The sequence below is a fragment of the Dendroctonus ponderosae genome, unplaced genomic scaffold (genome assembly GCF_020466585.1).
Source record: "Dendroctonus ponderosae isolate FM_Combo_2020 unplaced genomic scaffold, Dpon_F_20191213v2 Dpon_F_20191213_1, whole genome shotgun sequence".
In the NCBI taxonomy this organism is placed as follows: Eukaryota; Metazoa; Arthropoda; class Insecta; order Coleoptera; family Curculionidae; genus Dendroctonus; species Dendroctonus ponderosae.
Window position 1 is genome coordinate 30,352,579 of NW_026017110.1, and position 15,409 is coordinate 30,367,987.

General features: G+C 34.5%; 2 protein-coding genes across 6 annotated transcripts in view; both read left to right on the forward strand.

Moving 5' to 3' along the window:
- Window positions 1-401: 401 nt before the first annotated feature.
- Window positions 402-11,586, forward strand: LOC109541872 (ribonucleases P/MRP protein subunit POP1). 3 transcript variants are annotated; one of them, XM_048661054.1, is made up of 11 exons: window positions 402-808; window positions 3,163-3,246; window positions 3,384-3,607; window positions 3,682-3,988; window positions 4,497-4,800; window positions 4,960-5,007; window positions 9,080-9,212; window positions 9,847-10,060; window positions 10,122-10,272; window positions 10,969-11,229; window positions 11,288-11,586. In XM_048661054.1, exons 1-11 carry the CDS (start codon window positions 522-524, stop codon window positions 11,564-11,566), a joined length of 2,292 nt encoding a protein of 763 aa, XP_048517011.1. In that variant the 5' UTR covers window positions 402-521; the 3' UTR covers window positions 11,567-11,586. The 3 variants fall into 3 exon arrangements, with proteins under 3 accessions (XP_048517011.1, XP_019766422.1, XP_048517012.1); XM_048661055.1 differs by lacking the exon at window positions 402-808 and adding an exon at window positions 829-892; XM_019910863.2 differs by lacking the exon at window positions 4,960-5,007 and having other exon boundaries at window positions 403-808.
- Window positions 11,587-11,660: 74 nt separating this feature from the next.
- Window positions 11,661-15,409, forward strand: part of LOC109541879 (glutathione S-transferase 1) — a 21,697-nt gene continuing 17,948 nt past the window's right edge. For 2 of the 3 annotated variants that reach the window (XM_048661061.1, XM_019910876.2), the window contains exons 1-3: window positions 11,661-12,493; window positions 13,938-14,103; window positions 14,165-14,223. In XM_048661061.1, the coding sequence (XP_048517018.1) occupies window positions 13,954-14,103; window positions 14,165-14,223 (209 nt within the window). In that variant the 5' untranslated portion in view covers window positions 11,661-12,493; window positions 13,938-13,953. The remainder of the gene's footprint in view (window positions 12,494-13,937; window positions 14,104-14,164; window positions 14,224-15,409) is intronic. The other variant, XM_048661060.1, reaches the window with a different exon arrangement.

Below are 15,409 nucleotides of genomic sequence, written 5' to 3' on the forward strand. Positions count from 1 at the left end.
CCATTTTATAATATCGCAATTCTTTAAGGTTGGAACTCAAGGCAAAAACTCAAGACATAAGATAATCAAGTTTTACTACTTTGAAGAAACTTTTCAAAAATATTTTTTACCTGATGTCCGTTTTGATAGCTATGCTGCCATCTATCTTCTCATTTAACAAGTTTCTTTCATATATCTCTCATTTAACAATATTTTGTTCAAAAGGCAATTTTTTTTTCTAGGTACCTTTGAAAATTAAAAAATCTGAAAAACAGAAATTTAGAGATATTTATTTGGTGACAACCGTAGACGACGAAATTTATTTACCGTTTTATTTTTAAATCTACCGTTTTTTCTTATCCATTCTACCGCTTTCGAAGTTCTTGGTCTGGCAACGTTGCTTTGCTCTGTGATCTGTGATGGTAACAGTCAGAGGATAACCTGTAAAATATAGGGTTAAGTTTGAGAATAAATAAAAGAAAATAACGAGATAAAATTGAACTTGTTTTTAAATTCAGTTTTTGTGGAGTAGCAAACGAATTATGGATTCTACAGGGCCGTCGGGACGGCAGGTGTCTTTGCCGTCAGCAATAAATCTGTCAACGTTTACGGCCGCTCGGATGAAGGAAATTAAAGCAATGAGAAAAGCGCTAAGTGAAAATGCTGGGACAAAAATGGCTTTTCAGAAACTACCGAAACATATGAGGCGTAGGGCTATGTCTCATGTTGTGAAACGACTGCCCAGAAGATTGCGGGAAATACATTTTAACCAGATGAAAAAGTCTGGGCTGCCTCCTAAAACCAGTAAGCTCTCTAGGAAACATAGAAGGTCAGTTATCAATGTCTTTGTGATTTCGTTAATTCGGTAGATGGGTTGCCCACCGTTAACAGCTTTTAGTTGTTAAAGCATAAGGTAATTTATTAAGTGCACATGCTAAATACTAATTCGTTCTTTGCGTTTAAGAACGGATTGCTTTTGTTTAATCGCACTTATCGGTCCAGCTTGAAATACACTGATGGACAAAATTGACGAACCATCTATAAATTTCAAAGAAAAAAGATTATGAACCCTACATACTTTTATCAAAATTCAAATAATTGTTTTTTAAATTAATATGAGAATATTTTCGAAAGACAATTTAAAACAAAACATGAGTCACTAGTTTATCAGATTTTTGGTAAAAATGTATGAAAAAGACATTTCAGGTAGTTCCCGTTTTTAACCAATTCAATAGCGTGTATTGCCTCTTCTACCTCGAATAACCCTCTTCAAACGTCTTGGAATTCCATAAAAAAGGTTTGTAGTAAATTCTTGGGTTATGTTGTGCCATTCGTTAGGTGTGGTCTGGCATTACCATCCATAAGCCAAAAATTTTCGCCTATGTGAGGCGCAAAAGGTCCGACATCGTTTTCTAAAACCTCTTGAATGTACTTCTGAGTAGTTAATGATCTTCCCCGATCTCCCCCAACAAGTATTGGGCAAAATCGAATCAGGCCCTTCCAGGGGCACTCAGAGCACAATAACTGACACTTTCCCAATCACCAAATAAATACAGAGGAAGGGCTACATTCCTACCACGATTGTACGATACACACAGCACAAGGAGATACAAATGGAGCACGAGTTATTTAACTGAATACGAGAAGCTGCTTGACAAGAGTGGATAATAAGGAGATTACACAGGCACTAGCTTGTTTGGAGTTAACCATTCAAATGTTTGGTGTTGTCTGGTTTATTTTTAAACACCAATATTCGAGGGTATGAGAACAGGTTGACATTTCGTCTTCGACATTCAACAAATCTTGTTGAATTTACCGTTTATCCTTGTCTATCTTATTGTCAGTCTGTATAATTCCATGGTTACCGGAGTTTTAAATAATTACGAAGCCACAGGTATTTGCGCAATGTTAATTAGGCAGATTACCTTGAAAAACATTGCTGCCGTATTTCTGATAGAGTTTTTTGCAAATTTCTCAGTTTTTAATAACAATTAATTTTATTTACTATTTTTTCGGTACTCCTATAACAGCGCCAGACAACACTTCCAGAGGAATGACGCCAATTTTGAATCACCCTGTATATTTAATTATACAAATATAATTTATCTATTGGTTAATTATATGTAATAACGAAACCGTTCAATTTTAACTTATTTTAACTATGAAATCGTAGATATAACTTATGTATAAGCTCAACATGTCTCGACTTTTTATGATTTTTGGTGGAATTTAAGGGCGTTTTGAATATTGTTATGAATGTTATTATGAATATTGTTATGTTCAAAAATTTAATTCTACTTTGTTTGTTTTCGTCAAAGTTCCGGCGTTTATTTCTCGATAAGGTTTTGGGAAAAAGTTGATTCAATTCAATATTCATTTATTAAAATTGAAAAAATAGTATTAGTACAAAATTATTGAAAAAGTACTATTAGCAACAGTATGTCTGTATGTATACGACTCATTTGTAGAGTTTTTACTATATTATTTCAAGAAAAGTAGTAAATACAAACATTACGGTAAAATAAATATGAATAGTTAACAACAGAATAGAAAAGTAAGCACATCCATAAAACAAAAATTAAATTAATTTTTAATTTAGGTAAAATGGAATTGTCTATATTTAAAAATCAAACTGCAATATTATTAGTAAAAATACGGTTATATCTAATTGTTTTGAAGACTATAAGTTTGTAGTTGCCAACTTTTTTACACTGCACCCGATGGCGCCCTCTATTCAATGAATGAATTCATTCGAATGATTTTATTCGATAGTTGCAATCATTCATTAAAAGCTGATATGGATATGAAGAGCTCCATTAAAAAAAATTGCTTCCAATACTATTATGGCGCACCTCATATATTGCAAATTGCAATATTGTACATGCTCCCTAAACACCAAAAACGTTGAACAATTCTGTATATCATCACTGTGTTAGATTGTAAATTTACTTCCGAATTGCTACATACATTCGAACTATGCCTGGGAGCATAGGTGTCACTACCCAACTCTAATCATTAGTAAATTGGATGATTATTGTGGTTTTCTGGTGGATTGAATGCATATCCAATAGTTTAGGCAATGAGAATGTGGTTTCACTACTGAGTTTTGTTAGCGATTCTCTAGATAAAAACCTGCACAACCCGGACAATATTAATAGGTTATTGATGTCACTGTTATTTTAGGCGACCACTAAATCTTAAGTGTGAGTACAGTAGAAGGCAGAGGAGGGTTAAATGGTTGGATACCCACATTTGGCATGCAAAGCGGTACGTATATAGTATAGATGGTGATTCGTTCTTAAAGATAAATTTATTTATTTTTTGTGATCAATACTTTTGCCAAAACAGTATGCAAATTACTGCTTCTAAATTCTATTAATTTTACATGAAACCATGATTTATAGATTTCATATGGTTGAAAAGTGGGGATTTAAGCTTCCCAAACAGCCATGCGACAAATCGTTTCGAGCTTGTTATAGAGCAACTACTCAACACTGTCTAGTTCAGGATTTATCCTACATCAGATGCATTGAAATCGCTGGTGCATATCCGAGCATTATTTCTAAGCTAGCCAAAGTAACAGATTCTAAAATTGGATTAACATTTTCAGCAACATGCTTTTGTGAAGGTATAGAATTAATTCATGGAAAAGAACACATTCAAGGATAAATTATATTGTCTTAATGCATTCACGTGTTTTAGGTAAAAAATTTGGCACCCTTACTATTTTTGACCCAGATTGCACGAATTCTATGAGAAAAGCCATAGGAGAAGTTGACTTTTTTTGGGATCAACCAAAAAGTGAAAAAAGAACGCTATGGGTGTTTGTACATCCTGCATATTATGCGAGGATCTTAGAACTATTTGTTGGTCTGTTTGAGATTGATTTGTCTCTTGAAGAAAATGTGAATAAATCCGGTGGAGTTATAGTGAAAGAACTGCAGTACGATTTGGGAAAATTTAGACTAACTGGTCCGTTGTCAACTGCAATATTGAAACATGCACTCAGGTTAGAACCCTTAATTTTCGCTTTAGTGCTACAAAATGTTTTGTCATAATCGACTTTGTGCCGTTTATTTGCCACGTCGGGATTTTACGTCCGTTTGGGAACACTACAGCTAGAGGTCAATTGACTGAAGAACATTTATTGACAAATGAATCCATCAATTTTTTTATCGCAGCTATTAACGGCATAATAATATCCTACATTGAATCCCAGCTACCGCAAGACCCTGTAATTTTCAAAATTTCTTTAGGTAAATGTAATTTATACTTTTTAACAATCAACCAGTTTAGCCGCAATCTTCAATCTTTTAGCGGGAATAACCACTAGATAATTTCAAGTTTTGATCTGTCTTAGGAAATTGATCAGAATTGTCGTCGTTTGATATCGTCGCATCTAAAAAATTAGGCGCACATGCTGAAAACACTATTCTTCACTGATAAATGTGTGCCCTTTTAACTCAATTCAAATTTTCTAACTAACAAAATCGACTAATTAAAACCATTTGATGTAGGACACCCATCCTGAATGAAAACTGTAAAAATTTGCCGCCTTGGATCAATAGTGAAAGCATGGATATTTTTAACGAACAAAATCAAGCATTTGCTGACTTAACGAATGTTAATTGCCTTCCTCCCAATATGGTGCTTGCGGTCGTTGTTCAAGATCCAAGAATGGTCTGGCCCCAGAAACGAACTAAAGCAACACTAGACGATATACAGACTCTTGAGGATATAGATATCGAAACGTTTCAGAAGAATCTTTCTTTCAGCCCATTACTTGTAGACTCATTCCGAAACTTTGTGCAGTATTTTAAGGTAAGTATTCGTTAAATTAATTTTTTGATGGTAGTAATCTCGATATGTCCACTTCAATCCACAACTATACCGTGGCTCATTTAAAGGACCTAGTCAAATATCGCGTAAATTATCGCAAATACAAGAAAATGTGTTTCATCAATGCTGTGTAATTGCTAGGGCGAAACCGACGGTGCTAACAAATATTTGATAGATGGCGCATCTAAGGTTAGATGGGGACATCTATACAGGGTGTCCAAGATAAGGATGCATTGCATACGAAGTCGGTGAAATTAGAAAAAAGTTGCGATATCAGGAGGTCACATACATAACATTTTTGAAGTAATTTCAAATCATACCAAAAAACAAAAAATACTTTTCATGGCACCTTTTCGAGCTCTCCAAGATGGTGTGCATGAAAAAAATTACAATGTTTCGTTTTTTTGAAACCATCATCAACTTTTCTTTTTCATATAGACCGAAAAAAGTAGATGACGTATTAGGTAGCTAGCTCTTGTAATAGCGAATTCAACGATATAAACACGGTATTATTTGTTCCCGTTCTTACGTTAAAAAACCAAGTTTTTTGTAAATTATTTTCTTTATTCATGGCTTTACTCCTCTGGGTGAGTCTTAGCCTCATCCACAATTGGATCAGGCTGAAATCCTCATCTCCTACGATCTTGTACTTCCACTTGCTACCGCTGGACTCTCATCCTAGATAGATCTGCAGCGACAGCAATCTTCCATCTTTGTTTCGGTCTACCTATTGATCTGCTGTTATCTGGTCTCTCCAGGAATACTATTTTTTATCAACATGTTATTTTCTGATGTTACTACGTGACCTGCCCATCTTACTCGGTTAGCCGAATGTGAGTTATGTGCCTGACAATATTTTCATTGCCATACATTGTAGAGGTGTGCTAAACGGTTATTTTTACAACAGGAACAGATTCCAACGTTGCAGTTTCACTTTGGTATTAGGTTCTATAAGTATAATGTTTTTAAATTTTTCAATGAAAATTCGCAATGATGATGATGGTAGAAATAGTGATGATAAATAATGATTTAGTTTATTAAAAAAAGATTATTCTTAGTTATAGGTAAACTAAAAATAATATATTCCGAAAACAAAAACAAAACACGGGTCATAAGTAACTACTGAAGGAAAAAAACTGATAATAAAAATAGAACGGTTTAAATTATTAAAAATAAAATATACCTACGCTTTGCATGCGAAAATGTTTAAAAAGCTAATTTTCATTTTAAAATTAATTAATATTTAAGAATAATTTTTTGCGTATGCTTTTTACTAATTTTATTTCTTCGCTCGTTTATGATCGCAACAGCTTCGGAAAATAATCTCTCGCATGGAACAAAAGTACTCATATACTTGTGTTTTTTTTGTTATGAAACAAGTTTGTGAAAATCTTAAAAAATGTAATAATCTTGTCTTAATAATATTTTAAGTGGACTTCCCCTGATTGGTGGGGCACCAAAGTTTTTGTAATAGCATTTGAATTATTTACGCGTGTTATAAAGTCAACAATAACATTACTAACTAAAAATGTTGAATTCTATCATCACCGAAACTAAACAATATTTTGCTAATCTGACCGATTATGGTTCCTGGAGAACTGAACAGTAGTTCTCATAGACGAAAGGTAATAAACACAATCAGCAACGCAACGCGGTAACTCAACATATTTTCCGTTGACAAATGGTTACTAAAACTGCTGCAACTGAATAGCTGGAAGGCTGCGCTTACCGATTTCATGTCTGGAACACTGTTATTTTAGCGGTTCTTCTTCTTCTTCTAGCCGTTCTTCGTCCAGAATTGGACATAGGCCTCCCTTAGTTCTTTTCATTTTGTTCTATTCTGGCAATTCTCATCCATGGAAGTCCTGCCACCTTTTTTATGTCGTCGTATCAACGTGTGATAGGTCTTCCTCTCGCTCTTCTGCCGGTCCATGGCCTCCATCGCAACACTTTTCCATTCCACCTGTCATCCTTTATTCGGGCGATGTCCCGCGTAGTCCCATTTCAGTTGTGGTGCCCGGTCTATTATATCTGTTATTTTAGATTTGCTTCTAATGAACTCGTTTCGTTTTTTGTCACGCAGGGAAACGCCTAATATTCGTCTTTCCGTCTTTCTTCGGGATGATTGTTTCTTCTGCCTCCTTGGTCATTTCTATTAATATGCCGTCGCATCCAGAGGTCCTGCTATATTTTGATGTTTTAAGAGCATGTTGTATTTCCTCCACTGTTATTTCGGGGATGTCGTCCGACCCCACATTTCTCACTTTCTTAAATGTAATTGTTTCTAGTTTCTTTAGTTGTGAGGTGTATAAGTCTTGGTAAAATTTCTTGGTGATCTTTAGTACTTCTTTCTTATTGCTGGTTTCCCGGTGCATGGACTCTTTTAGGGCTATTAACACTTTCCTGCCGTTGTTCCTCCGGAGGCATCTCATGTTTTTATTATTTTCGATTGCATTTTCTACTTCTGTTATGTAGTTTCCTTCCAAATCCTTGCGTATCATTTTTCTTGCTTCTCTTCTGATTTCGCGGTATTCTTCTGTGTTTTGTTTGCCTTCGCCGTACAAGGTTCTTTTTTTTCTATCAGCGTTTCCGCTTTTAGTTTGTTTGTTTTTCTCGTTTTCTTTTTTGCGATATTGAATGCTGTTTCTTTAATTATCTTTGTTAAGTATGTTGCCACTTCATTTATATTTGTGGGACTTATATTTTCGCTTAATTTGGCTATCATTTCGTTTTTTATATGATATTGTTTTATTTCAGAGTGCTGCTATCTATTGAGTTTGTGTTGTGTTTAATATATCTTTTCGGCTTGGGTATGGATAATTTAGCTCCGACTATCCGGTGGTCGCTTCCTGTGTTGAAAGAGTTTTGAACTGAGATGTCGGTGACAAACTTCTTGGATGATGATAGGAGATAATCGATTTCGTTTTCAGCCGTCAAGGCTCATCCATGTCGATTTCATTTGCGTTTTCTGAAGAAAGAAGGTGTTCATGGCATAAAGTCTTTTGTTTTCAAGAAAGTTACATAACATATGTCCTCGTGGGTGTCTGTCTCCTAGTCCTTGATTACCAATGTAGTGTTCGTCTTCGGAAAGCTTTTTCCCAACAATAGCGCTGAAATCGCCAATAACCAGGTCCTTATTACATTTGTCTTTGCCTAAGGCTTTTCCGATGTCCTCATATAGAATATCCACTTCTTCGTCTTCGTGAGTTGATGTTGGTGCATATATCTGAATGATTTTGATTCGGTAGTCCTTTGACAACTCCAAGGTTACATATGCTACTCTGTCCGAGATTCCGTTGTAGCTTTGAATGTATTTGATCATTCTTGGGTGTATTGGGAAACCTACTACTCTTTGACTTTCGCTCTCGTGTCTGCAGTAATAAAAGGTTTTTCCCGATTGAAGTGTCAACCGGTTTTCTCCATGTCTTCTGGTTTGACTCAGTCCAATGATGTCCCATTTAATTTTGCAGAGTTCATTTTCTAGATAGAAGAGTTGAGTGTCCGACAGGAGTGATCGACAGTTGTATGTTGCTATTATCAGTTGTTCTTTTTAGAGTGCGAACTTTTTCCTCCCCCAGAATCCATGAGGCTGACCGTCTTTTCCAAGGTGTGGGATTTGAAACTATTGTTTACCCACCTGGGGTACATGTCCGTTCTATTTCAAATTTTCCATGTCTAAGTAAGTCATATCATGTTTACATTACACAAATGTTAAACATGTTTAACATTTGTGCCAAATTAGCGATCTTTTCAATTTAGCAGTGACCACGGCTCCGTCGCTACGTGATTTGTTTCTCACTATGGCAACTTATTCCGACTTATAATGTTTAGTCGCAACAGAGCAGAAAACGTCATCTAGTTGATTTGGTTCAAACCAAACGGTTTAAAAAAGGGTTTTAAAGGAAATTAACTAAAATGATCTCTCAAACTAGGCCAAAAATAGTGGAATCGGTTGCCGGTGGAACGATGCGGTATTACCCAAACTCGTAAATAACCTTTTTAAAGTTGTGTCTGGTCTCCCCATTTTCCAAGATACCAGGACTTTTTTTGGTAGAAGTTACGCCCTGTAGCGCTGGAGCTACGAACTTCAATTCAAATTCCCACAATTTTTTATGGCAACGTTTTTTATAAGGATTTCTTTTCCAAACCGCTAGTCCTTATCGTTGTCGAGATATAGCCGCTCTTTACCCTTATCCGAACACCCTGTATATAAGCAAATGTTCAAAGTTTCTGTAAAGCCTGATAACGTGTTAATTTACAGATGTCTAATGCGCAGATTGTTGAAATGCGGAAAAGTTCTTTGGTTCCGGGTTTGGAGTTGCCTGGAGAACAACAATCAGTGATTCCCATTATACTGCTGTGGCGTGTAGGAAATAGAACTTCTAATAATAATGGTAAATTAATTGTTTCTAATATAATATCTGGGTCTTGCTTGGATCGTAATTAGAATGATGGTGGGTTTATACAGGATAAGGCTTAAGGCATAAGAATAACGCCTAATGGGGTGTTTATATAGCAGAATAAGGAACAAAATGTAAATACGACGTTTGGCGGTCTCGTGGGATATTGGAATATCATTTATCTTACAAACTGCGCATGTCAATTTTTTTTGTCAATTTCCATTTTTGTCAATTTTCGGATACCAGCTTGGAAGAACAGTTTGCGTATTGTACTTTCCTCAGCGTTACAGAATAGACCGACAATAGGCTCTTGTGATTAGCTGTTCCTGTGACGTCAAGTACGCAATAAGAACGGCGGAACTACCATAACCTTACCTCGAATGTTATTTACTTATTTATTTTTGCAATATTGGCAAAGACTAATTACTCTCTGTTATTGGTTTCTTAACCTATTTAAAAAAATACATTATCAATCATATATATACGCTTATTTGGTATTTAGCTGGTTTGATTGTTCTGTCACCAACAAGTTTGTTACCAACAAACTTTTAAAACTAATTCCAACTCCTAATAGTTCGGGTTTTACGTCGGTAAAGTTGATATGTTATAATAGTATATTTAAATGTAGGGTATGGGAGTGGATGGGATGTAATAGTGCCGTCGGTCTGGTCTCAAGCTTTTTTTATGTCTTTTGTAATGTGGGGAGGCCGCGTCGGAGGTCTACGGGAAACTGAGTCGATTGCCTTCGAAAAATCACAATGCGACCTACTTTATCCCGATACAACTGCAGGCGAACAAGAGGAACATGTTCTCACAGACACATATAGAGATACTTTTTTCAGGTGTGTTTCCATATACAAATTTCGTTTTCATGGATATATTACACGTTGATATTTCTTTTAGGTTACCACCAAATAAACGGACAAACTTTAACAAATTTGCTATCGCATCACCGTTCTCATTCAATTGGAAATTACTTATTTCCGACTGGTCTGGACAACATTGCTCGACGTTTTTCGTGCTACGCGATCGATTAGTGCTTAAAGAGATCCAGGTAATATTAAACAAGGCAATCTATCAGGCCAATTTGGTTTTACACTTTTTGATTAGTGGAAAATATTGAGGATGGACCCGCTGAAGTTTTGGGAAAAGGTCACAAAACAGCCAAGAAAACTAAGTCAGAACAACTCTATTCTGGTGAGAAATTTCAAAGTGTTTTTTCAAAGAATCCTCATCCATTTTAAAACACTTCTTTCTTACCTTTTTGGGAGTGAAAACTTCCAACTAATTCTTACCTTTCGAGGGCTAGATTGTGGGTTTCATTTGCATCTGACATGTAATTCATTTTTCTAATTGGTGAATCTTCATTTTTGCTTCATGGGAAGACACACATAGAGTAGAATTAGTAAGGGGTAAGATGCCAGCAATCTTACCACTAGAACACTTTTTTCTCTCAATTTCTACTGTTTGTCCCATAAGAATTTATCTTGGTCTCAACATTGCTGACTCTACTTTAGAAAATTTTAATCTGTATAATGTTTTGCATTTATTTATTTATTTTTGACTGACTTTTCCTAACCGTTGTTTATTTTATTTTGTAATCCTCAAAGAGCAAATTAAATTCTCTATTTCTGGCAATTGCGACAGAAATTTATTCTGAAGACTGCCATTGGCCAATCCCCAATATTTTCGACTTTTTAAAGTTCAGCACATTTTGGACGCGATTACCATTTCAGTTTTATCTTTACAGAAATTCCTTACCGGTGGTGTTGCTGCACCTCTTTTGCCAGATAATTGCCTTATACCCGTAAAATTATTGACTGAGAAAAAAGGTGTCTGCTCGAGGTTTGGCCTAATTTGTACGATTGAAGAAGGAACCAGTAGAGACGAAATTGTCGAACCAATGCACAAAGACCTACTGGCTCAGAAGAGAAAAGCTCTTAGACAAGAGCATAAGTCGTTGTTGCAAAAGCTTCGCAGAAGAAGGAAACGATGCAGGAAATTAAAAAAGGTAAAAAATGCTTACATTGGATTCATATATTCTTACGCACTATTTAACAATATTTCAGCCCTCATCCCCAACCGATATAGATATATTGACAACATACAGGCACAAAATGAGAAGTCTCTGGTTGCCGGAGCCAAAGACTATTAGATATTCTTGTATACGACCAGTAATCGGATTTATTAAGCACGGCGCCTTTTCATTTACATTTGGACAATCAAAAGGGTTGGGATATATTGCTGGCAGTGCATTAACATCTTTGACTGCGAAAAATAAAGTTCTAATCAGAAACCCGAACTCCCAGAAATATAAAGCTGCTGTGTTAGATATTGTTGTTGAATAAAACAGAGATCTAGAAATCAAGAGTGCATTTCGTTTATATATTTTTCTTTCTATCCGAATCTAAAAAAAATACCCTATTGGGACTAACGTAAAAAGTGAGTTAGTTATTAATGACTAACAGAAAAACAGTATTATTTTCCTTCTTACTCGTTTGGAGAAATACCTGCATTTGTACATTTTTTAGCTTAATTACTAGATTTAGATAAGATTTATTAGGCATTATTATCTGTAACTGTTGGTAGTTACAACTCACTTACTGTTGGTATTCAATCCTTTGGGATCAATACATTTACCAAGATGCATAGTTTTTACATATTTAATCCGAAACAAGGCCACGTAATTTAATAAATAATGTACCAGTAAATGTATAGCTTGATCGGCTGGCAATTTAAAGTTTTTGTTTGATTGAAAATTGTCATGGAAAAACAATGTCGAGCTTTTTGTGCTAGAGGTACATTTTAAATAAACAAATGGACACATTTTGGAAGGAAGATAACTAAATACTTCGGTTGTTTATCGGTTTAATTTTTTTTTATGTTGCATAAATGAGATGTCAGTAAAATATTCATAGGGTATTCTTATATTTAAATACTAGTTGATAGGTTATCGATGTGTTTCTTCGATAATATGTACATTTTTTAATCTAATTTCTTATATTTTATATTTCTGTTGAATTAGAATGCGATTTAACCGTGTGCTGCGATCACACTTAGTTAACAGTGACTGCAGCATCTCTAGCGAACTCTATTCTCCGAACTTGTTCTTTTGCCGATTGATTCATTGACTGTTTTCCATAAACTACCTCTGGTTTCTCTCTGACTTTGCAGATCATATTCCACTAGTGGTTGAGTGGGTATCATACTTTCCCTTATTTTTCCATTCTGGGTAATTGCATTGACAACGAGGGCATTGCCCCTGTTAGTAACCAGTAAGTTGTTTACTATTATTGTTAAAATGTATTTTTATATTTTTTATCTCTGAATTTAACTGTTAATATACGTACTGTGCAATATTTATAATCACTACGTCGTCGGCACGAGTTTTAAAAAAACTTTTTTTGCATATTCAAAGTACTTCACACATATCACACCAAAATGCAGCGTCAGGTTTCTTAAGCCGAAATACCAGAAAAGTTAAATAGAAAAAAATTACAGTGTAAACAGAAATAAATTTACATTAGTACTTTAGAAGTGTTCTAATTAATTTTAATTACAATCTGACATACATGTTTCATATGATGTATTTTTAAAGTTATTCATGTGTATCAGACTCATAATGTGTCTATTAGAGGTGTGATGAACGGTTATTTTTTGTAACGGGTTACAACGTTTTTTTTGCAAACTATTAATACAAATTGTTAAAAAAATAAATTTCAAAATACAGTTGGAACAACCGCTCAAAATTATTTTTTTCAGATGAAAACCCCCATTTTTGATAATTTTTTCTTATTTCGTATTGGAAATAAGTTTGTGTACGGTGGTCTATTCCAAAAGTGTGTAGTTTTCGAATTCGCCAATTTAATGTTTTTATGTGGCTATTTTGCCGTATCTTATCTTAAATCCTGTCACTCTTAGTTGCCATGACGCAAGTGGCCATTTTCTAATACAACCAAATGCTAAAGAAATGCTGACAGCTGTCAGTTACCTTTTGAAAATAATTCATGATCATGCGCAGACGCTTAAATTATACCAACGAGGATTATTTAAACTTATGTATTATTTATGGAGAATGAAATATTCAAGAACATGGGCAATGTTCTTTCATAAAAATGGTTAAATTCAATGTTTAATAAATAAATAAATTTATAATTATTCAATCTGTTGAATTCAGGTCGTAGAGCTAAGCGAGGACAAAGTTTTGATTTTTTTGTAGGAAACTGTGCTCTTTTGTTCAGAGCGCTTGGTTTTTTAGTGTCTCTATTCAGGTCTCATTAGCATTCAATAATGTAGGTATTGAATCACATTATAGAGTAAGCCCAAAAACCAATTCCACTTGGTGGGCATATTTAAACTTAAAACAATTCACAAAATAATTTTCTATGATATGTGACTTAAAATTCACCGTTCCATATTATAACACATATATCACTTGTGCAGCAACACTTGGCTGAGTCCTTATTGACATATAGGTGCTCTACGACAGCTTTAAACAATTCCGAATATATTTTTATTATATTTCAACATTTAGATCAAATATGGTCCTACCTGGCTGTATTGGTAGTTCTTATCAATAACGGAATGTTTCATTATATTATCATATTGATTGTATTTTATTGACCCTCAAGACAGAAGATGATACAGAGTATTTGAGTAATCTGCGGTATTAGCAGAAAGTTAGTATTTATGTTGACACTTAATTGTTTTTTATTACAGGAGTGTAGCAATTAAAATGGGTAGCAAAGCCATCGACATTTACTACTATTCACCTAGTCCACCCTCAAGGGCTGTGCTTATGTTAATGAAGGCTCTCGGTTTAGAGCACAACATTAAAATAACTAACGTTGTCATTGGTGAATCTAAGAAGCCAGAATTCATAAAGGTAGCATTGATGAATTATTTCAAATTTGCATTATACAACTTATCTAATATACCGAATACAGATGAATCCTCTGCATACGATTCCACTGATTACCGACAACGACTGGCACTTATATGACAGGTACTTACTACATAAGCACATGAGTATGACCATTGCAGTGCACAAATGCATGGAAAGCATCAGTTAATGGCCGTACTTATAGACGACTCTCAACTGATACTGAACATTCAAGTGACTATCACTCAAAAGTGACTCAAGTCGTTCTTCGATAATTGTCTCTCAAGTGCCACTTGGCAGTTGGACTATAAATACGGCCATAAGTCATACACAATCTTTGGCACTCGTGTATATTTTTTACCACTTGTCCTGCAATTTCTGATATTTGTGAAGAATTGTCTTGTCTATTACTTATCATTTTTTGTTTTGAATTTATTTATTTTTAAGCCGTACTTTTCGTTAATAACAGACAGTCTGCTCATCATTTCTGGTATGGTTTTTTTTCTTTATTTCAAATTATATTCAATTGATACATACACATGTACAAAGAATCCAAAATAAATTGGCGTTAAAAAATAAATTGACAAAGGACACATTATACTAAAAGGTACTGTTGTTATATATTTAAATAATCTTTAATAGTATAAGGCTCTAACTCAATTAACATCTGTTTTAATTTATTCTTAAACAATTTTTAAAATTCTTACTTTTTTAGTGCTGTTTTCTACTTTATTAAAGATTTTTATTCCCATATAGTAAGGACTTTTTTCAGACAGTGTTAGTCTGTGTGTTGGATAGAAAATGTTCCCGGTGCGGGTGCTATGATCTAAGTTAACGCATCTATCGTGTAAATATATACTCCAAACACATAATATTGCCTCAAGAATATACAGACCATACACGGTTAAAATACCCTTTGATTTAAAACCCCCTTGACAAGACTGCAAAGGGGACATTCCGTGGATAGTCCTTAGTATACGTTTCTGCACTGTAAATATATTTCGAGTCCCCGAGCTACTCGCCCAAAAAATTATTCCATGTCTAAGTGTTCCTTCAAAGTTCGCAAAGTGCAGGACCTTGCAGGCAGTTTCATTGAGGTATCTTGAAACATTTCGGATACTAAAACAAATTTTATTTAGTTTTTTACTAAGGTAATCAATAGAGGGCGGAAAATATGCAAAGTGCATATCTATGCATTTTTTGCATATTTTATACAATTTCATGAAAAATTGCATATATCTAAAAAATCTGTATATTTGTGCATGTTTGAAGATTTTTCTTTTCATCTTAATGAAATATTATCGAAATT

Coding starts and splice junctions, on each gene's coding strand:
- LOC109541872 (XM_048661054.1), top strand. CDS start 522: ATGGATTCTACAGGGCCGTCGGGACGGCAGGTGTCTTTGCCGTCAGCA. Junction 809..3,162: donor CTCTCTAGGAAACATAGAAG/GTCAGTTATCAA, acceptor CTGTTATTTTAG/GCGACCACTAAATCTTAAGT. Junction 11,230..11,287: donor GATGCAGGAAATTAAAAAAG/GTAAAAAATGCT, acceptor ACAATATTTCAG/CCCTCATCCCCAACCGATAT.